The 23,347-nt window shown below is 49.3% G+C and overlaps 2 protein-coding genes across 2 annotated transcripts; one reads left to right on the forward strand and one right to left on the reverse strand.

The window, feature by feature from the left end:
* Positions 1-8,416: 8,416 nt before the first annotated feature.
* LOC136526416 (probable potassium transporter 13) lies at positions 8,417-9,589 on the forward strand. The gene is made up of 4 exons (XM_066519085.1): positions 8,417-8,480; positions 8,555-8,616; positions 8,708-8,998; positions 9,158-9,589. Exons 1-4 carry the CDS (start codon positions 8,417-8,419, stop codon positions 9,587-9,589), a joined length of 849 nt encoding a protein of 282 aa, XP_066375182.1.
* Positions 9,590-15,164: 5,575 nt separating this feature from the next.
* Positions 15,165-16,317, reverse strand: LOC136528732 (auxin-responsive protein SAUR71-like). The gene has a single exon (XM_066521707.1). The coding sequence runs from the start codon at positions 16,118-16,120 to the stop codon at positions 15,677-15,679; it is 444 nt and encodes a 147-aa protein (XP_066377804.1). The 5' UTR covers positions 16,121-16,317; the 3' UTR covers positions 15,165-15,676.
* Positions 16,318-23,347: the final 7,030 nt, after the last annotated feature.

The following is a 23,347-nucleotide window of genomic DNA, read 5'->3' on the forward strand; positions in this document are numbered from 1 at the left end:
CAAAGCCCTCTCACTCATCTCCATCATTGATTCATCATCTCTATGAGATTGGGAGAGAATCAAAGTGCATTGCTTGAGTGTTTGCATCTAGAGGCACTTGGTGTTCGTGTTTCGCTGTTGATTTCGCTTGTTACTCTTGGTGGTTGCCGCCACCTAGATAGCTTGGAGCAGCGAGTATCGTTGAGCGAAGAGTGGTGATTGTCTCTAGCTCCGATCGTGGTGATTGTGAGGGGTTCTTGACCTTTCCCCGACGGAGAGCCAAAAGGTACTCTAGTGGATTGCTTGTGGCTTGTGTGATCCTCATCTTGTGTTGGTTGTGTGGCATCCTATTGAGGGTTTGGCGTGTGAAACCAATTAGTGCGTGAACCTCTAAGGGAGTAAATTGCCACAACGAGGACTAGCTTTTCGGCAAGCAAGTGAACCTCGGTAAAAATCATTGTGTTCATCATTGATTCTGAGGTGATTGGTCTTCATTGTTATCCATCCTTGTGATTGATTGGTTCCTTTATCTACATGGCGGTATAACCTTCTTGATCACTCTCCTTACATTACCGTAAACTAGTTGTCAAGCTCTTTAGTGTAACTAGTTGTGAGAGCTTGCTTGCTTGGTTGGTGTGGCTCTTTAGTTAGCCTTTGAGAGCACACTAACATAGGATAGTGTCATAGCTATTGTGTGAATAGATACTATCTAAACTAGAATTGTGGTAGGTGGCTTGCTTTTTGAGTAGGCTAGCGCAACACTTGCTTCGCCTCATAATTATCTAACAATTTTGTTAAGTGTTGTTGTAAAAGTTTTTATTAGGCTATTCAACCCCCCCCCTCTAGCCATTAGGACCTTTCAATAGTGAAAGTGCATAACCTCTGCAGAGTGTAAAACTAGTATATCAGCCGTGCTCAATGTCACGAGCGGCCTTGGAACATTTTATGGAATAGATGATCACTAAGAATTATCCGTTTATGCTATTCATTATTCATGTTTACATTGATCATGTGTTTCACTTTAGGATTGAAATAACTTGATGCTACTTTAATGCTAAAATTGTGACAACTAAAAGCTAAACGTTGTTAAACCTATGTCAAACCTTTTAAGCCTCATGAACCCCATGTTACACTTGTTGAGTACGACACGTACTTACGCTTGTTTATTTTTGTTATTTGGATAAAAATCCCAGATGGGTAACAGATGGCTATGGTAATGGCGACTTTCTTGAGGAATACTAGACTTGTGGTCAACTAGTTGATGTCCCTATGATATGGAGCTTCCACGAGAGATTTTCTTTTATACTTCCACTATATTTATGTGAAGACTATGTCTTATTATTCGTGATGTAATAAACACTTATGATGATACTATTTATAATTTTTTGGTTTATGTGTGTGACTAATCTCTGGGCGCACATAAGATTATGCATATTATTTTATCCTTAAAATCGGGTGTGACAGATTGGTATCGGAGCCGTGTTGACTGTAGGACACAATCCTAGTTAGCAATGGTCGTTGTAGCTTCTTTTGCTTCACACATTTCAGGCTTTCCTTCTCACCCTTGTTATTTGCTAAAATTTTATGCTTCTTTTGCCTCACTCTGTTATGAAAATTATTGCTTCTAATCTAACTAAATCTAATTATATAGATGCATCGTGCCAATAAGACTACTCGCATCAGCACCGGAGGCTACTACCCGCCTCATGGCTTGTATGAGTCCATGGAGCCACATGAGGAGGAGGAACCCTAGGAATATGAAGTTGACTCGCCAGCACCTGCACCTACGCCTGAGCCATTCTAGGAAGAGCCCGAAGAAGAAGAACCCAAAGAAGTGGAGGTCGTCGTATTGTCTGATGATGATGATGAGGAAGACGTCGTTTAAGAGGATGAGTCGATCCCTCCCTAGGATGGACTACAAAGGTCTAGTACAAGCTGGGGTGTGAATCCTCTATCTCGTACCACCGACTTATGGGGATTCTTCAGACTTACCACAGTGATTGGGACGTAGCTGTGGAGTACGTCTGCAACGAGCATACGCACCCTCTGGAGGACACTTATTGGAAGACCAGGGTGTGCATCTCCATCTTGGATAGAGAGAAGGAAGCATACCAGCTAGACTCGAACTATGCATATCACGCTCACTGTGTCACCATGGAAGATAGCATAGAAGATGCAGCTGTTGTAGCCTGCATGGGTCTTCATGGTTATCGCTTTGATGATATGAAGGAAGATCAATATCGCTTCCTCCCTCGCCAACACCCTGACTTGGGATGGGCAATAATGGAACCTAAAGGCATGGATCCCACTACTCAAGTGATGGTGCACTATGCCTGTGAGTTAGTAGACAAGAATCAACGGTTGGAAGATCAGTTGAAGGCACAGGAGGCGACCCATAAGACATACCGATAAGTGATAGACCAGCAAAGGGTGTGCCTCAACCTGCCAAGGATCTATTAGGAGATTCCCATAAATTTTGCCCATAGATGTTGGAGTCCTTTCTATGTCATAAGACATTAGTAGCACGGGTCAAGTTGAGTCAAGTCGAGTCTAGTAGGGTTGTGTGAACTTTGGTGTGCCTAGTTGGATTAGTATTATGTTTATGTGTGAGTTGGATTTTTGTAATGAGTGCTGGAACTTTGTGGGCATGTCCGCAAGTTCCATAGTTAAGAATATTAAAGTTTGAGTCAATAAATAAATAGTTTGGTTTGGTACATCATGTTCTCTCGGATCTATTTTTCGGAGCAGTCTGCCCTTATCTCAATTCCAATCTAAATCTACTAGACCAAAAATTATGAAATTTTTATGGGACCAACAAGACTTAAGTATATTTCTAATGCCTCTAGAATCACCCCTATACCTGATCTGGTTTAAGAGATATAGCTGTTTTAATTTGAAGTTTCTACGCAGTCTAGAACCTAGAGCAGTTTTGGTTGTATCCTGTTTTTAGTAACCTAATGACAGAATCTGGAAATGAGGTCTAAATAAAAATTGTATATAATTTTTGAATCTTTCCAACCATGTAAAGAACGTCTCTTTTGGACATTTGTAACTCAAGATATGACTGTTTTACCGAGCTGCTGATGTTGGAACTCGTCTAGAAAATTTTTAGAATGTATTCTATATCTCTATAAGTGCATATAACTTGGAAATCTCTAAATTTTGAATATTGTGTTGGAGGTCAGATGTCTGAAAGAGTATGAGGCCGAGGTCGTGGAGGTGTTCCCCCACATCCACCACCACCACCGCCACCTACTATTGAGCAGCTCCTAGCGGTGCAGACACAACTTATGCAAGCTCTGGTGCAGAATTAGCAAAATCAACCAATTGGTGGAGCACCGCGTGACAAGCATGGTGAATTCTTGAATGGCTGCCCCCCGGTGTTTTCTCATGCCACTAATCCACTAGAAGCAGATGATTGGCTTCATGCAGTGGAAAAGCAACTCAACATAACGTAGTGCGATGACCAGCAGAAGGTGTTGTACGTGTTAGGACAACTCCAGGGAGAAGCTCAGGACTGGTGGAAGGCATTCGAGTATGGACATCCCGCTAATGCTCCTCCTATCACCTAGCAGGAATTTAGAGAGAATTTTAGATCCTACCATATACCTAAAGGATTGATAGAGCTCAAGCAGGAGGAATTCAGAGCTCTAAAACAGGGATCTATGTCTATGGTTGAGTATCATGACAAATTCACTCAGTTGTCATGTTACGCTCTGAATGAGGTGGCTGATGAAGCTGATAAGCAATACCGCTTTCTCAAGGGTTTGTATGATGGTCTGCAACTCCAGCTTATGTCCAATACATACCCCAATTTTTAGACGCTGGTGAATCATGCTATTGTTATTGATAATAAGCGCAAAGAGATGGAGGCTAAGAAGAGGAGGCTTTAGAGACAGGCCTCTAGAAGTAATACTCATCCACGCACCAACCCTTAGCAAGGCTTCTAGCAGAGGTACCAAGGACCACCCAATTAGGAGAATCATGGTCAGTATCCTCAGCGCAACCCGAACCAGCAGCGTCCACCATATCAGTAGTAGAATGGAAATCAACGTCCCTAGCAGAAGAGTGGCCAGAAGACACCACGATAGGGAACGCCTAACAACACTCCCATGAAGACTAGTGCCCCTAGCACTCCCAATAAGTGTTTCCGTTATGGAAAAGAGGGTCACATGTCTTATAACTGCACGAAGAAGCCCAACCAGCAAACCCCCCAGAGGCAAAATAGCAACCAGAAGCCACCGCATTATGGGAAGGTGAATCATGTGTCTGCAGAGACGGCGCTTGTAGAACTGGAAGTCATGCTCGGTATGTTTGATATCAACTCAACTCCCACCATCGTTCTTTTTTATTCTGGAGCTTCATAATCATTCATATCACAAGCATTTGTTAAAAACCATAGCATACCTTTGTGTGCCATGAAAAAACCCATACTAGTAAATTCATCGGGAGGGAGTATGCCAGCTTCTTACCATTGTCTCCCAACTAGTCTATCCTTAAGGGGGGTAGAGTTTTAAGTGACCCCATTATGTTGAGAACAGCAGGAAATGATCTTATTTTGGGTATGGATTGGATGATGCAACAACAAGTAGTGATTTAGTGTAAAGAAAAGGCAGTAGCTTTGACAACACCAAAGGGAGACAGAATTAGTGTTGAGGTTGTAGTGCAAGCACAACCGACCACCACAGTAAACCAGCTTGATGATCACGTCAATAAGGATGACCTAGTAGTGGATGAGTTTCCGGATGTGTTCTCCGATGATTTGCTAGGTATGCCACCTGACCATGGCATTGAGTTTATTATTGAATTATTACCTAGAACTGCACCTATAGCTAGGCGTCCATATAGAATGGGGGTTAATAAACTAGGGGAACTTAAGAAACAAATAAAGGAGTTACAAGAGAAAGGTTTCATTCATCCTAGTTCATCACCTTGGAGAGCACCAGTTATATTTATAGACAAGAAGGATGGTATCTAGAGAATGTGTGTTGATTATTGGTCACTAAATGAGGTTACTATCAAGAACAAGTATCCGCTACCTAGAATCGATGACTTATTTGATCAGTTGAGAGGTGCTTGTGTTTTCTCTAAGATTGATCTTCATTTTGGTTATCATTAGTTGAAGATTCATGCAACTGACATACCTAAGACAACTTTTACTACGAGGTATGGTTTGTATGAGCACACTGTTATGACCTTTGGTTTGACCAATGCACCTGCATACTTTATGTACTTGATGAATAAGGTATTCATGGAGTTTTTGTATAAGTTTGTGGTGGTATTTATCGATGATATATTGGTATTCTCCAAAATGGAAGAAGAGCATGCTGAACATCTAAGGTTGGTCTTGCAAAAGCTTAGAGAACACAAGTTGTACGCTAAGCGAAGCAAGTGTGAGTTTTAGTTGAAGGAAGTTTCTTTCCTAGGCCATGTGGTCTCTAATGGTGGAATAGCAGTAGATCCAAGCAAGGTGAGAGATGTGTTGAATTGGAAACCATCAACCAATGTGGGAGAGGTTCGTAGTTTCTTGGGATTGGCTGAATACTATAGGAGGTTCATAGAAGGTTTCTCTAAACTTGCCAGGACTATGATAGCTCTATTAGAGAAAAATGCTAAGTTTGTGTGGTCCGAGAAGTGCCAAGCTAACTTTGAGGAATTAAAGAAGAGGTTGACTACCGCCCTAGTGTTGGTTTTGCCAGATCTAAGCAAGAATTTCTCTATCTATTGTGATGCATCTCATCAAGGTCTTGGATGTGTTCTTATGCAAGAAGGCAGAGTAGTGGCCTATGCATCCCGATAATTGAGAAAGCATGAGCTAAACTATCCTACTCATGATTTGGAGTTAGCAACAGTGGTTCATGCTCTGAAAATATAGAGGCACTATCTTATTAGACATAAGAGTGACAGCTATACTGATCATAAGAGTCTGAAGTACATTTTCACTTAGACGGATCTGAATATGAGACAGTGTCAATGGTTAGAGTTGATTAAAGATTATGATTTGGAGGTACATTATCATCCTAGAAAGGCGAACGTTGTTGCTGATGCTCTTAGTAAGAAGAGTTATGCCAATGAGGTGCAAGTGGCACCTATGTCAAGTGAGTTGTGTGCTGAATTTAAGCAACTAAACTTGGGTTTCATTATTAATGCAGTAGAGTTGGTGATAGAGCCTACATTGGAGCTAAAGATATGTAAGGGAGCTAAAGATACGTAAGGGACAGTTATAGGATGCGAAGTTGAAAGAGATAGCGGAGAAAATAGTGATTGGTAAGGCACCAGGTTTCCGTATGGATGATAATGGAACTCTATGGTTTGGGAAAAGACTATGTGTGCCTAAAAATAAGGCTATATGAGATGCAATTCTTCGTGAGGCACATGAGTCTGCTTACTCTATTCACCCTGGGAGTACCAAGATGTATTTGGATCTAAAAGAGAAGTATTGGTGGTATGGACTTAAGAGGGATGTGGCTGAATATGTTGCTTTATGTGATACATGTTAGAGAGTAAAAGCTGAATATCAAAGGCCTGCAGGATTATTACAACCCATGAAGGTACCTGAGTGGAAGTGGGAAGAAGTTGGTATGGATTTTATAGTTGGGTTACCACGCACTCAGAGAGGTTATGATTCAATTTGGGTGATAGTGGATCGGTTAACTAAAGTTGCTCACTTCTTACCGGTCAAGACTACCTATACTAGACCCCAATTGGCTACATTATATATGAAAAGAATAGTATGTCTGCATGGTGTTCCAAAGAAGATTGTGTCTGACAGAGGTACTCAATTCATGTCACACTTTTGGCAAATAGTACATAGTTTATTGGGAACAAAGTTGAATTTCAGTACAGTGTATCATCCTCAAACCGATGGGCAAACTAAGAGGATTAATCAGATATTAGAGGACATGTTGAGAGCTTGTATGTTGCAGTACGGTACAAGTTGAGACAAGAGTTTGCCTTATGCAGAGTTCTCGTACAACAACAGTTATCAGAAGAGTCTCAATATGGCACATTTTGAAGCTTTGTATGGACGAAAGTGTAGAACCCCATTGTTTTGGAATCAAACGGGAGAAACTCAAGTGTTTGGACTAGATGTTTTAAGAGACGCATAAGAGAAAGTAAGGATGATTAGACATAACTTGAGAGTGTCACAGTCTCGACAGAAGAGTTATGCCGACACTAGGAGAAGAGAATTGGTTTTCAAAATAGGGGGTTACGTTTACCTGAAGGTGTCACTTGTGAGAAGTGTGAGAAGGTTTAACATGAAAGAAAAGTTAGCACCAAGATATATTGGACCTTTCAAGATTCTAGAGAGACATGGAGAAGTAGCTTATTAGTTGGAATTGCCTGAGAGTTTATCAGGTGTACATGATGTGTTCCATGTGTCTCAATTAAAGAAGTGTTTGCGTGTACCAGAGGAGCAGATACCATTAGAGGAGCTTATAGTTAAGGAAGATCTCACCTATGAGGAATTTTCGGTAAATATTTTGGAGATGGCAGAAAGGGTTACGAGGAGCCGAGTTATAAAGATGTGTAAGGTTCAGTGGAATCGGTATATAGAAGATGACGCTACTTGGAAAAGAGAAGAGGATCTAAGGAAAACATACCCGCAACTTTTTGAGTAAGCATCATTTGAATATCGAGGACGAGATTTATTTTAAGGGGGTAGAATTGTAACACCCTAAAATTTGCATAATTTTAAAAATAGGAAAAATGATTTAATTACGCATTTTGTGAGCATTTAAATTTAGAAAAATAACCACTTTGTAAAATTAAAATCAAATATAGGTCTACATACATGTATATGCATTCATGCTGCTGCATATTATTTTTTATTGTGTGGATTGAAATCAAATTTCAAATTGATTTGAATTTGCATTCAAAATTTGTTTTGAAATTAGTTTAGAAAATAGAAAAGGATTTTATTCTTCCCTTCTCTATATTTGGCCCGTGCAGCCCAGCTCCTGCTCGGCCTTCTATTTCCGCTGGCCTAGCTCGGTCAGGCTCCCTACGCGGCTCGCCTCTCCTATTCTCTGCAGTAGCCTAGTTGCGGCCCAGCAAGCCATGCAGTTGCCCGTGCACTCTCTCTCTCACTGACATCGTGGCCCGCGTCTCCTATCCTGCTGATAGCCTAGGCCCGCTCGTCAGACGCGTCTTCTTCCTTCCGTGTCCGTGCCGGAGTCCTCACTGCCGCCACTGTCGACTGGCATCCCGTCGCTGGCAGCACGGCCTTTAGATCGGTTTAGAGTTTTATGTAGATGGGATGGCGGCTCCAATGAACCTCGTGAAACGAGCCCCGATCCCCACCTTCTCTATTTGTATGTGTTGTGCGATAGGGGCCCACCAACCAGTTAGGGTTGGGCTCCCCTGATCAGGGAGCAGATAAGGGCCTAATAGACCGTTGGGCCTATTGGTGGAGATCAACTAACACTGGGTTCTCATGTTCTTGTGTCTGGCCGTCACCGTCGGCTTCCGCGACACCGAAATGATTGGAAATGCCTATGGTACGAAATTTTCTAGAATCTTTTGAGATGCAGAATTGTATACAATCTGTAACATTTTTAATCTCTTGTTCCAGGGCTTGCTGTGATCTTGGTGATGTTTGCAACCACATGCCTTATGTTCCTCGTCATCACCATCGTGTGGGACCAGGAGCGTCGTCCTGGCAGCGCTCTTCACGGTCGGCTTCGGATCCATGGAGGTCATGTACCTGTCGGCGTGACTCGCCAAGGTGCCCCATGGCGGGTGGCTCCCGCTGCTGCTGTCGCTGGTGACGCTGCTGGCCATGTCGACGTGGCACTACGGCACGAAGAAGGAGGAGTACGAGCTGCAGAACAAGGTGTGCCTGGACCGGTTCCTCGGCCTGAGCTCCGGCATCGGGCTGGTGCGCGTCCCGGGGGTTGGCTTTGTCTACTCTAGCGCCGCCGACGGCGTGCCCCCGATGTTCGCGCACTTCGTCACCAACTTCCCGGCGTTCCATGGTGCTCATCTTCGTGTCCTCCAGACGCTGACGGTGCCCAAGGTATCGCCGGAGGAGCGGCTCCTGGTGGGGCGGGTGGGCGCGCCGGCTCACCGCCTGTTCCGCTGCGTCGTCCGGTACGGGTACAAGGAAGGGCGGCGGGACCACTTCAACTTCTAGAACCAGCTGCTGATGAAGGTGGTGGAGTTCCTGCAGCGGTAGGACGCCGCCACAGAGGCGGGCAACTACTACTCCAGGGAACTGTCGGTGATCCCCGCGGCGCCGGCGCCGGCGCACGCGCACCAGCTCGTGGACGCGGACTCGGCGGCGCCAGTGGCGTCGTGCAGCACCTCGTCGTCCTGCGAGATCGACGCCGGCGGCGCCGTCGGCAGGAGGGTCCAGTTCGAGGAGCCCCGCGGGGCCGGCGGCAGTGGCGGCGAGGAGGTGAAGACGCTGCTAGAGGAGCGGGAGTCCGGCGTGTCGTACAAGATCGGGCACACCTGCGTGCAGGCCCACGAGTCGTCGTCGGCGGTGAAGAAGTTTGCCGTCAATGTGGTGTACGGGTTCCTTCGGCGCAACTCGCGGCGGCCCGCCGTGGAGCTCGGCATCCCCAACACCTCCCTCATCGAGGTGGGCATGACGTACAAGGTCTGAGTCTGGCTCTGACTGACACCTCGCCGATGAGCACGGTAGCTGCTGAAACCACCGTAGCTGCAAGCTACTGTAGCTCGCCGGCACAGTGGCATATAATTCTTGATGGATAAATGGTGAAAGAAGAAGAAGAAGAACCAAATCGGCAGCCGGAACAAAATAACAACTCCGTGGCATGGTCCTTTACTGCTCAGAGAGCATAGTGTTAAGACTTTGTTCTAATCCAATGTCGATCAATAGGGTGCAGACAACCGCCATTTGGAAGGCGTGATAATTTTGCGCGTTCCTCTAGAATTGATCTGTTTCACGCGGAGTTCATATGTTTCAAAAAGATACCCTGAACTTTATATATATACTAGCGTGCGTGCCCACGCGAACCACGCTTCGTGTGGGAAGGAGGTGGGAAAAAATGAAATTTTTTTATCGGGCTGACACTGTTCCTTTTGTCGGATAAAAAAAAAACATATCGGATTGGTACTATTCGTCCAGTACCCGGTACGGATGGAAACGGCGGATGAGCTGGATGAACAGTAACGCATCCGGTACTGTTGGCCTGCGGTGATCTGGGCCTGTGAAAACGACGGATGAACAGTGCGCGATGGTGTGAAAGGCCTCAAATTTAAAGTTCTTAGCGGAGCACTGTCTGCCCAGGTGTGAAACCTTCGGCGAATTAGAGATACGCAAACTATTAATGTTGTTCTTTTATTGCTGCATTTGTTTTTCTATCTTGTATGTCGTTTGTGTAATTGTTGTTTATGATGAAGTCTACTTTGCTTGTTTGATTGTTTTCCCTCTTCCTATAAAACTAGGTACTATTATCACAAGACATTTTTACATGTATATGAGCTGATGGATGGTGTAAGTTTTGTCTAACCATTACAAAACTTCTCATGATATATATATATATATACACTGGCGTGGGTGCCCACGATTCGCGTGGGAAGGAGGTGGGGAAAAAATGGAAAAAATTTTTATCGGACTAACACTGTTTCTTTTTGGGGTAAAAAAACCCTTGTCGGGTTGGTGGATGAACAAGAACGCGCCTGGTACTGTTGACCTGCAGTGGTCTGGGTCTGTGAAAACTCCGGACGAATAGTGTGCGATGCTGTGAAAGGCCTCAAATTTAAAGTTCTTACTAGCGTGAGCCCCCACGCTGCGCGTGGGAAGGAGTGCGGAAAAAAAGGGGGGGAAGATGTAACGGGTGTGTACTGTTCCATAAAGGGCGCGCAACGTTCTGTATCGGGTTTGTACTGTTCTGTATCGGGTGCTACTGTTCCTTATCGGGTTGAGCACTGTTCATCGCGGAGCTAGAAACCGGTATTGTTGATGTACAGTTATCTAGGTTTTGGAGAGCGTCCGATGAACAGCGATCGCAGACAAATTTAAAGTTCTTACTAGCAGGTAACCCCGCGCTTCGCGCGGGCAACAGTTAAAGGTGGGACCCAAAAAAAAAGTTGGTACTGTTTCTTAACGGGTCGGACTGTTCATCGTGATCTGTTACTGTTCACCTACGTCGAACTGAGCCTGAAGGCGCGTCGGATGAACAGTGAAAGTTTTAGTATAGATATAGATATAGATAAGCTGATGGGGATCAACGGATCATTTAAACTGCAGCAGATGATTTACAGGGCAATTGGGTTTAAGAAAGCTGTCGTGTTCGAAACAAGTCTTAGTGGTGTGGCACTGTTTTGATTGCTCATTTGTTCTTTGGGCTGTGGAAAGATGAGCTGGCCCAGGAATCCGATGTAACCCATGGGCTACAAATTCGTGCCTACTACGTAGCATGGGCAGGGGTGTGCATTGTTGCTTGGTCACAGGCCACAAAGGCCCAAGAAAGCACCGTCAGTCCTGAAAGCGAGAAAGGTGTGGGCCTCTACCCCTCCAAAATCCACTGGTTTACATTTCCAAAAAAAACACTGTTTATTGAGACTTGAGAGGTACAGTATATAGCAGATTTGGAGGCGACAAGAACTCCACTTATCGTCGACGGTCGACAAGTCGATTACTTTAGGCTAGTCTCAGCAAAGGTTTTATCTCCTAGTTTTTAACACACTCATATTTTAAAAACAAACTAGAAGAGTTTTATCCCATAAAACTCTCTCTACTCCTATGAAACTTTTATCTTCTCTCTTCATCAATACAGTGCTATGTCAGCATATTTAATGCTCATGAAACTTTATGAAATCTCCATTAAAACTGGCCTTACACACTAGATTCCTCCTCTAGCGGGGACTATGAAAATTAATGTTGATGTTGATGCTGCTGTCTACAAAAATTTGTGCCTGGCTTCAGTTGCGGCCGTTGCCTGTGATGTTGTGGGGGTATTCTTAGGAGCATCTGCAGTGGGGGAGGGCATCTCTGAGACAATGGAGGCTATTGCGTGCAGTGAAGGCTTGGTGTTGGCAAGTGACCTCCTTTTGCAGCGGTTCAAACTGGCGAGTGATTAGCCGGTTTGGGAGTATATGGCCACATTGTTCCAGAAATCAATGCAAGGGTAGCGACTTTCACATTTGTGGAGTTCGTCCATGAAGGAAAAAGCTCCAACATTGACGCGCATAACCTAGCGAGAAGCATAATCTATAATTCTGTGGTGTTTATCTCCACGTGAGGGTGTTTGTAATTCTCATACTCCACTCCACTGTAACTAAGGTGATGTTTGTTTCTTGCTAAAATAAACCTCCAAAATGCACTGGTCCTGCACCTGTGACCATAAAAAATCGTGTGCAAAACCTACTCCGTATCAGACAGAGAACCATAACGCACTGTTCGCCACTGTCGCTACCATGGCTGCTCCCATCCTATCCGACTACTACCCGCAAAATCTCAACGCATCAGGATTCAGGCAAGGCTATCCATCGCGCCAGTTCCGGCAGCGGGGCACGGCACCATCCGTGTCCGTGGCCTGCTCTGCAGGTAGACGCCAGTACGCCACGGCCGCAGCCACCGCGCGTCGACATGTCGAACGCCGTGTGGTGGCGCCGGCTGCAACGTGCCCTGCCAGCAGGAGCCCCGTCCCAGCCGATCGGACCGAGCGCCTAACGCGAACCTGTCCACGGGCAAACAGCGACAGCAGCACGGCATGGTGCCTGCCTGCCCCGGCTGCCCCGCCCTTGCTTCCCGCCCCGGCCGGCGTTTGGGCACCCCGACACGCGTGCCGCGATGTGGCCTTCACTCCCTGCACATGCTTTTGCTCGCTCACTTGGCTTCATTCAAATCAGTTCGGAGCTCCAGGCGTGCATGCGAGCGACGCAGGTCCTTATCCCCCCCAGCAGCCAGCTGCATCATCCATGCGCGCGGGCCAAAAGAGACCAGCAAAATCTCGCTGCGTTTTCTGTGGCGTTGGGGCCATCTACATCGCCGGCACGCACATTTTCTCTGTGCTGGGTTTTCCTGCGAGAACGATACGATTTCTCCAAGAAAAGGGAGTTGGGAGGGCTCTGTCAGCATGTGACGCTGCATTCAAGCCCCTGGGAATGGATGCCGGCTGACTTGCGTACCTGAACTGGAATTCAGAGCGAGCGAGGGAGGAAACGCGCTGGTGTCTGAGGCTCTCAGCACGGCATGTGCTGTGTGTGCAGTGCGCTACGTCGCAGAGAATTTCTGCCCCCCGATTTGTTTTCTTGAACCAGTGGTCTAGATTAGATAATCCCTTTCTTTATAAAATCTATAAATATAATAACTCTTTTTCTGCCCCCGTTTCGGTTTTCCGGTGTGTGTGTGTGTGATATCCTGACGGCGGCGCTGCTTTCACACACGCGTTCAGACACGCAACATGACATTCAGCTAGATCACCGTTGCGACTCGCCCTCCAGGGGTTTCAAATGTGCAGATTAGGCAGCACATGCATATATGCATTATTATGCATGTACGATGATCTACGCCATACATATTTGCGTAATCTTTCTCAACATCATGCAAAGATACGGCTGGTTTTCGTTCTGGCACGACGGTTCCGTGGACTCGAGGAGAATGTGGTGGTAATGCCAGGATTAGTAGTGCCGAGAAAGCTTTGCGGTGCTCCTCTGAAAAATCTGAATTCTCCTCCTGTCCAACCAAGGAATGCGCGAATCCGTCTTCGTCTCCGTGAGCTCAGCCACAGTGAGGCGCAGTTGCAGGCAGCCGCACTGGCCGAAGAGATTTCTGCACATGCCGCTGCTTCCCATAATCCCATCGTTTGACGCGTCGTCCGCGCCACAAAACTTCCCCTTTGTGCTGGCATTATTGCACCCTCAAATGTGCATTTCAGGGGGTCAATTATTAGCTTTACGTACATACATAATCTCCTCTCCTTTTTTTCAGCTAATGGAGCAAAGGTGAAAAGATTTGATAGCGAAATTCAAGAGAGGGGCAGATAGTATTTTTTTAGAACAAAAAATCTGTGCTGTTTCACTGTAATCGTTTTCAAATCAGTAATTCTTTCACGGTTTCCGAAAGTCGTAGTACAGTAGTACGAAACGACGAGGTACGGGCATGGCCAATTACTGGTGAAATTCCTTTTCAGTGTCTCCGTTGCCAGTTTTGTCCGCGTCCAGGGCTTTGGAAGGCCGAGTGAAATCGTCAACTCATCGCCCTCACTGCGTTCCGGTGTTATTTAGAAGATGGAGACCACTGAAAATAATTGCGCAGCAAAGCCCTTCCACTTGTCAAGTTGTAGTAGCTCTTCCGAGCTTCCATCTCGCAGGTCCTCTGAGGATTTCACTTCACAGGAATCAAATCACTTAAAAAAAAAAGAAAATGTACTAGACAACAGCGAAATTTCCCACATTTATCAAAGAGGGCCCTGAACTTAGCATCCGTCTTGAACAAATAGCGGCAATCAGGTCAGTTCATGACGGAGAAGGCTGAAGGACCTGCAAACACCGGAGTGCAAGTGCTACAACTTGACAAGTTGAAGGACTTCCGGTGTGCAATTACTCCTATCTCTTGAACAATTCAGGCGAGAGGCGACACACCTTCCTGTGAACATCCAAGAACGCGCGCGCATCCTTTGAAATCTAGGCTAGTATGAAAGACGCTACAAACATAATTAAAAGAAGTTTTTAAAAAAAAATTAAAAAAAAAACAGAGAGTCGCACTTTTTTCCCCCTGAACGCACGCAGCTCTGAATCCTGCCACTCCAACAATCCAGGCGGGCGGGCAGACTGGTGCCCGGCCGCTCGTCGGCAACGTGAGGAGCCTGACGCTGCCGTGCCGACCGTCAGCTCCCAGAGCCGCCGGCGCCGGCGCACGCGGCGAGGCCGTTGGTTTGGTCGCGTGAACTGCATTGCGCGGCCGGTGGTCGCTGCTGTACAGGTACAGGTACAGGTACAGCGCGCAGATACCATTTCGGTGCCAGCATAGCCTCCTCTGCTTTCCCCCCAACTCGGCGCCAGCGCTCACCAGCATCTGATTCTTCGCAAGCTCAGCAGCAACAGTAGCTCCAGATCCTACATCCATACTAGAGGACGCTCGCCGTGCGAGCGATCTCATCGAAAACGGGAGCACACAAAGAGAGGACAAAAAGTTACGGAGAGAAACTCGGCACATCGCATCGCATTGCATACCCGGATCTTGGAAGTTGGAACGCAGGGCAAGAGAATTTTTGGCATTTTGCACTGGATTTCCTCGGTCTCAGTCACGAGATCACCAGCCTTGCGGCTTAAGTACATTGGAGTATTGTTAAGATCTCAAAACCCCTAGGAAAACAAAAGGCAGGTAGTGCTCAGTCACTACTACTCCATTACAACCACCGCTAGAGCTAGAGCTAGATCTAGACGAAGAAGACCCAAAAACACGGGAGGAAGAAAGAAAAGAAAATTCCGACCAGACAGCAGGCACTAAAACTGTTGAGCTGCAGCCTGCAGGAGAAAATCCCCGTTGTACCCCCATCAAAGCATCCACCACAGTTAACCCTCCCCCGTATGTACAAGCACAGGCGTCCCACGCAGGGGTAATTCAGTAAGAAGAAGACAAGCAGCACTTGGCGCTGCCGTTTCAGTTTTCACCGAGGGGGCAAGGGCAAATCTCAATTACGCCCTCCGCGGCAAATGCGGCGACGGGGAGGAGAGCGGTGGCGGGGGAGGTGGGGGATGCCGTAGCTGAATCCGAAGCCTAGTAGTAGTAGCAGAGCGCCGCGTTGTCGTCGTCGGAGTGGTCCGCGGCGGCGCAGGCGGAGGCGGAGGCGGAGAGCTGGACGAGGAGGTCGCGGAAGTCGGCGACGGGGCAGGGGATGCGGAGCGCGCCGGGGTGGCCGTACCCGTACTCCTGCGCGGCGCGTCGGAGCAGCGCGGCGAAGGCCGGGCGGCCGAGCAGCTCGGCGCGCACGGCGTACCGCTCCACGGGCCCGCCTTCCTCGCCGACGCAGACGGGCACGTGGCCTTCCGGCACGCGCGCGCCGCCGCCCAGCCGCCGCGCGCCGGAGAGCGATGCCGCCTTGGCGGCCGCGGCCGCGGCGTCCGGCCGGAGCGGCTGGTACCCGGCGGCGGCGCACGCGTCGGCGGCGGCGCACGCGTCGGCCGCGGCCACGCGGGAGAGACGCCGGAGTAGGCGCTTCATGCTGGAGGGAGCGGGGGAGCCGGGAAGACTGCGGGACCTTGCGGCGGCGGGGTCGGCCGGAGGGACGTGCGGTGAGGTGAGGGGCGGCGGTGCTTGGAGCAGCTGAGAGGAGGACACCACAGCGCAGCGCAGCGCAGCGCAGCGCGGCACGGCGCACACCGGAGCAGGCAGCACGCTGCAATGCGTTTGTACTGGGGTTGGCGTGGTGGCCTTGTGGCTCCTTCTTGTCTCCTTTTATAGGAGGGACAATTGTTCGTAGGAGTGACGCTTCTTTGCCAGCGAACACATCAAGTATTTTGTCACGAGACATATTTTGTCAGAAGACACTCTGGTTCGGTGAAATTAGACCATAAGACACTATGAACTGGTTGTAGCCGGTTGAGGAGAGAGAACAATGGTGAAATGATATTTTTGCCCTTACCACTTTCTTCTTCCTCTCTCCCTTTCTCTAATTCTGAACCGGGCAAAAAAAATTCCCCGCGATGCTAACTAATGCTCATCATTTTGGCCATCTTCAATCTCGAACAACATCGGGCTCGGGTTCCTCTGACGCGCTGTAGCCCCTCGTCCACATCCTCGCCCGCCCTCTTCTTATCCGCACCCTCACGCCCCTTCTGCGCCAAGCCAGCAGAAGCGCCGCGAGCAGCACACCGGCGTGCTCTATTCGCTGCCGTGCTCTATTCGCCGCCAAAGCCATAGCCGGCGGCCACCACCGCACCACCTCCATCTCTTCTCCGGCATAGTTCCGCATAAGGTGAGCACCCACATCCCTCCACCACCCCCAGCCCCTCCCCACGAACCTACACGCGCACGCTACCTTGCCACACGCACTGCCCGCAGAGCGCCATTGCCGGCAGCTTCCACGACCGCAAGGTCCCTGGCATCGCCACGCCGAGCGCGAACACCCCAACGCCTCCTCCTCGCACACACGCAGACACACCATGAGCACGGCGCGACACCACGCTTGCGCAAGCAAGCAGAGCAAGCTAGCAACCAATTGTGTGTGCCTTTGCTCTTTCTAGCTTGTTGACATCATCCCTGCATCACCCCCAATATACGACCGTTTTCTTATAGGAAAATAAATCTCAGAATACATTAGAAATACCCACACCATGCGTCTAGTCCACGGTGGATCGCTCTCACAACCCACCGCCGGTCTACGGACCAAGGACCCAGCCTACGTCGATGGCCCGGGCAGAGCGGGCAGCGCGAGCGGCGGTGGCGGGCGGAAGAAGACGGGTGGCGCGCACGACGAGCCCGGTTACGCCAATGCGGCGGCGGCGTTGTTCTTACGCGGGGACGGGGACGGGGACGGCGAAGGAGACACGGCCGCGCAGCTTCCGCGAGCAAGCGAAGGTGGAGTAGCAGCCCCCCATGGGTCCGGCGGGGCCACGGCCACCTCGCCCTCGGCCTCGGTGCGTGCGTGCGTGGGGACGCTGGGCTAGGCTGTGCTTGTTGTCTTTGCTTGCTCTGCGGGTCAGAAGCTCCCCCTCCACCTCGTTTGGTTCGCCATGAAACAGAAAAAAGAGAAAGGGAGAGAGGAAGAAGAAAGCGGCAGGGGCAAGAATGTCATTTCACCGCTTGTCGGGTTCATAATTCTGGGGTCCCTAATGGACCCGCTTCTTAGCAAAAGCTCGGCCCAACACACGACGTTGTGAACGATGCGTAACTCCTGGGCCGGCCCAAATACCTAACGACAGGCCAGAAGGATGGCACTTGCTTTTGACTCTGACCCGCCTCTCCAACCGAAAAGCCGGGCCAAGGAGGAACGATGCTCACTTCTGACTTCAACCCACCTCTCTGATCGGAAGGCCTGGCCAAGGAGGAACGATGCTCGCTTTCGACTCCGGCCCGCCTCTCCAACCGAAAGGCCGAGCCGAGAAGAGGACGCTTCTAACTCCGACCCACTTCTCCAATCGGTAGTACACCGAACCTCTGCTTATAGCTCTTCTCCGACCGACGCAATCAGAGCTGACTAGGAAACAACCAAACGGGGACGCCTGCTCGGTAAGGACCCAAAGAATCAGGCGAAGCCAGTAAGGTAGGGCTCTCAAGTCAACTGCGATACCGAGGACCATATCCTGCACACCTACAGGATAGTACTGTCAAGTCATGTCAGAAGGGTGCTCTACAACCTTTCAGACATGTCAAAACACGAACAGTGTTATGAGCGTCGACATTTGTCCTATAGTATGGTGGGCGCCGACATTAGCCATACCAGAAGAACACGATGGAGCCTACCGCATGTATCTGGGCATCAATAGTATTGTGGGCGCCGATAAACCACCTTGTACCCACTGGTGTGGGCAACAAGACTAGGTAGCACACACTCTCCCTTTCTCTCACACACTCTCCCTCTTGTAAAGTCGTCCCCTTCATCTATAAAAGAGGGTACGCTCTCTCCAAAAAGGAAACGATTCGAACAACCAACAATTCAGATAGACGAACAACAGACAACACATGGATCATTTCGACTCACTCTCTGCTAGCTTTAGACATTCTAAAGCTACACAGAGCATACGTTCCAATACTTAGCGCATGTAGGAGCTCCCGTCACTCTTGGCCCTTCGGTCCAGAGTCCGACTGGACCTCTGATACCCCCCATCATACTCCCTCTTGTTTGTAACCCCACAGCAAACTTCGAGCACCTAGTCTCAGGAATAAAGTCACCGACCGACTCAAACTGGATGTAGGGCACGCTGCCTGAACCAATATAAACCCTGTGTCATTGAGTATTAGGCCATATCTGATCATAATGTATAGCAAAACTACAAATATTTATATGTTGGTCACTTTTCGCACCGACAGTTAGCGCCGTTCATGGGGAAGACGTCGTACGTTCACGCTTTTGGTCATCAGATGGCCCACCTTTCCACGACCTTTGCCATGGTGGGCTCAAGCAATACGACTCACTTCAGCTCGCTGGAGTTTCCCATGCTCCCACCTGTTGGGATGTGGGTTCCTCCCATCTTTTAGCCATCCTAGACCTTCCTCTTTGGAAGCCAGGACTTGTTGCTGACTGGCTCGGCGTGCTTCACCTCCACGAGGAGGCACTCATCCCAGCGCCCATCAAAGGAGGAGCGTCCTTCGATAGCTTCGGACCACCCGGTGATCTCAACGATGAGGCGCCTACGCTTCTCTCTGAGCCAACGCTAGACTCAAACCCCACTGTGAGTAACACACATATTGTTCTTTACTCGCTATTTACTATCTTCCACTGACTCTCCGAAGGGACCCTATTGTCCCTGCTGTGTCCACCATGTAACCGGTTCCCTACGGCCTCGCATCCCCCGCGGACACGTACGTATGGGGGCTCCAAAAGATGCTGACGCCATCCCCTCTCACATCTAAATTTGTGGGGATGGCGGGCTATGCTCTGGCCTCTTTCCACGACCTCATGGATGACGAGGTTGAGAGCGACAGCTCTAGCATCGGCGATGTCATGGCACCTAGCCACCCTCTATCCTAGGAGTGCGCTATGGCGACGCTCTAGAACCAGCCACCACCTACACTGGTGCGCTCGATGCAGCACGATGCACCCCATGCGCATAACCCGAAGAGCGGCGCCTAGGGTCTCACCCGCTAGGTCTAGCGCAACATCATGGACGGGGAGAACGATCCCCCATAGTTCACTCAAGCTAGCTAGAACATCGCCGCTGCAACAATGCTTCTACGTGACCTTCCAGACCCTATCGACCCTAGGAGCAGGCGGTCCACCGAAACCTTCGGGCGCTGGTGGAAACCATCGCCATTCAATAGGCGGAGAGCTCCACGTCGCGACACCGACTCATGGCCTCTCTCCCCAATAGGGGAGTGGGGATGCACTAGACGAATCGCTCCATCCACTCACCTCTACAGTCGCTAGACATGAAATAGGAGGTCATAGTTGCGTCACTTCTTGACCTGACACCCGCTCCACACTGGCCACCTGTGCGCGAATGCCTTGGGCCGAACTGAGACACTCGCAGCGTCATCAACAATTGGTGTTAGGCTCGGCATGATGATGACGTCCATCAGATGGTGGTAAGAGCAGGCGGCACGGGCTCTGGCTACACCATCGAGCGGACCGGTGAAATGCACCCTAGGCGTGGTCACCGACTCGACGACCGAAGTCCCAACCCAGATGGCCTAGGACCATGGGCCTTTGGCCGACGCATCCAGAGAGCGCCGTTCCCACAGTGTTTTTGACCACCTACCAACATCGCTTACCAGGGAGACGAATCCTGGTATATGGCTCGAAGACTTCTAGCTCGCCTACCGAGACAGAGGAGTGGATGATGACCACTTCATCATTCAATACCTCCCCATCTGTGTGGGGGAACATGTTCAAGCGTGGCTTGAATTCCTCCCACATGACAGCATCCGTGACTGGGCGGACCTCAAGAAGATCGTTATCGAGAATTTCCAGGAGACGTATGTCCACCCTGGGACCTCAAGAGCTACCAACAGGAGCCCATTGAGTCCCTATAGGATTACATCTGTCAGTTCTTAAAATGATGCAACTCCCTCCTAGGTGTCATCGACGCAGACGTCATCAGCGCGTTCCTCTCTAGGATAACCTATGAGTCTTTGATCCACAAGCTTGGCTGTTTGAAGCCCCAGACCACCCGTGACCTGCTCAACGTCGCTACGAACCATGCCTCCAGCGAGGAGGCTGTCAGAGTGGTCTTTAATGGAGACCGAGAGAAGGGCAAGGAAAAGCACAAGGATCAAGACATGGGCTCCTCCACACAGAGAGGCAAAAAGAACAAGAAGGATTGGCACCGACTGGCCAACTCTACATTGGCTGCTGTGGCCGATCACATAGGCAAGCAGCCCTAGTAGGGCCAACCTGATCACTTCGAAAAGCTCATGGATAGCCCATGCACCAACCATGCCTACTCCGTCAAGCACCTCTACAAGAACTGCGAGCTCCTCAAGTGCTTCCTATGACAGGCCGATGGGCCGAAAGAAGGAAAGGGCAAGGAGGCAGTAGCCAAGAAAGGAGGCATAGCGGGTAAGGATGGGGATGGCTTTCCCGACCCCAAGGAATGCATCATGATCTTTGGGAGATCCGATGCCTCTACTCCAAGCACCAGCACAAAGTGCACTACAGAGAGGCACGTGTCGTCGAGACGGCCATCCCTTCCTTCCTTAGCTAGTTGGAATCTCCGATCACTTTTGATTAGAGGGGCCATCCTTCCCATGTCGTTAGACTAGGTCACTACCCGCTCGTCGTCGACCCCATTGTCCGCAAGAAGTGCCTCGCCAAGGTGTTAATGGATGGAGGCAGTGGCCTCAATATCCTCTACGTCGACACCCTCGATGCCATGCGCATCCCTCGGTCGAAGCTCCACCTAGTGAGCTCTCCCTTCCACGGCGTGATCTCGAGGATGCAGGCATACCTGCTCAGGTAGATTGACCTGTCTGTCATGTTTGGCAACTGAGCCAACTTTCACTCGGAGGTCCTCACCTTTGAAGTAGACTTCCTAGGGTCCTACCACGTATCTTGGGGCGGTCATGCTATGCCAAGTTCATGGTGATCTCCAACTACACCTACCTCAAGCTGAAGATGTCAGGACCGAACAACGTCATCACCATGGGTAGCACCTTTTTGCACGCCTACACATGTGACCGTGAGCATTTTGAGCTCACCACTACCGTCATCAACTCATCTGAGCTCCCTTGGCTCGGGGAGTTGTCAACCCTAGCAGTCCTAGACTACAACAAGCCAACCTCCTCGACTAACTTCTGCCCACTCGAGGAGACCAAGGCAGTGGGGATCGACCCCACCAACCCAACCAAGACGATGCGGATCAGGACCTAGCTCTAGGCTAAATAGGAATGCGAGCTCACCGACTTTCTATATGCCAACCATGATGTCTTCACATGGAAACCATTTGACATGCTAGGCATACCACAGGAGGTCACCAAGCATGCATTATGCCTCGTCCCAGGCTCTAAGCCCACCAAGCAATGCTTGTGTTGCTTTGACGACCAGAGGCATAGGGCCATAGGCGAGGAGATCGCCAAACTCCTGGCAGCCGGGTTCATCAAGGAGGTATACCACTCTGACTGGATTGCCAATCCTATTCTTGTTAAGAAGAAAACCAGGAAATGGAGAATGTGCGTTGATTATACTGGCCTCAACAAGGCATGCCCGAAGGACCATTTTCCTTTACTACACATAGACCAGATAGCTGACTCCACCTCAGGATGCGAAATCCTCTCCTTTCTAGATGCCTACTCAGGCTACCACCAGATCACGATGAAAGAGTCTGACCTACTCACGACTTTGTTCACCACTCCATATGGTTCGTACTATTACGTAACTATACCTTTCGGTCTGAAGAACGCTGGCGCCACCTATCAACGGTGCATGTAGCAATGCTTCACCGATCAAATCGACCCGCTTAATTAGCCTGACCAAGTCAAGCGGCTGAAACCAGCAATTGCCGTCTATGTTGATGACATAGTGGTCAAAACGACTCAAGCTTGCGACCTGATCGCAAACTTCGCCATGACTTTCACGAACCTCCGAAGGTTCAACATCAAATTGAGTCTCGAAAAATGTGTTTTTGGGGTTCTAAAAGGGAAGCTGCTTGGATACATCGTGTCCAAACATGGTATCAAGGCCAACCCCAAAAAAATCATGGCCATCTCCAACATGGTCCCCTTACGTAATGTCAAGGGCGTACAAAGGCTCACCGACTGTTTGGTCACCCTGAGCCAATTCATCTCCTGGCTAGGCGAGCGGGGGATGCTCCTCTATAAGCTTCTCAAAAAGACAGACATGTTTGTCTAGACTGAGGAGGCACAACAGGCTCTAGAAGGCCATAAAGCATCATTGATGTCGGCCCCAATCCTCATCGCTCCTGAACGGGGACAACCCCTCCTCATGTACGTCATGGCAAGCAACCATATGGTGAGCGCCGCCCTAGTCATCAAAAGGGAGGAGCTAGGACACCACCTTAAGGTCCAATGACCCATATACTTTGTCGAGGAGATACGCACCGACCCCAACGTTCGGTACCCCCAGGTGCAAAAACTCCTATACGCCGTGCTGATGGCGACCCAGAAGCTCCTGCACTACTTCACCTACCATGAAGTCTTGGTCGTCACTTCATACCCGCTCGGAGACATCATCCATAACCATAACACCACGGGATGAATCTCCAAGTGGGCACTTGAGCTAATGGGCCACAACCTCAGGTATATCCCCTATACCGCTATTAAGTCTTAGACTCT

Source organism: Miscanthus floridulus, chromosome 19 (assembly GCF_019320115.1).
Source record: "Miscanthus floridulus cultivar M001 chromosome 19, ASM1932011v1, whole genome shotgun sequence".
In the NCBI taxonomy this organism is placed as follows: Eukaryota; Viridiplantae; Streptophyta; class Magnoliopsida; order Poales; family Poaceae; genus Miscanthus; species Miscanthus floridulus.

What these genes read in the sequence shown, in the direction of transcription:
- LOC136528732 (XM_066521707.1), bottom strand. Translation starts at nt 16,120, where the DNA reads ATGAAGCGCCTACTCCGGCGTCTCTCCCGCGTGGCCGCGGCCGACGCG.
- LOC136526416 (XM_066519085.1), top strand. Translation starts at nt 8,417, where the DNA reads ATGTTCTTGTGTCTGGCCGTCACCGTCGGCTTCCGCGACACCGAAATG. An exon ending in AATGATTGGAAATGCCTATG is followed by an intron (nt 8,481 to 8,554) that starts GTACGAAATTTT and finishes CTCTTGTTCCAG; the next exon opens with GGCTTGCTGTGATCTTGGTG. An exon ending in TGTTCCTCGTCATCACCATC is followed by an intron (nt 8,617 to 8,707) that starts GTGTGGGACCAG and finishes TGACTCGCCAAG; the next exon opens with GTGCCCCATGGCGGGTGGCT.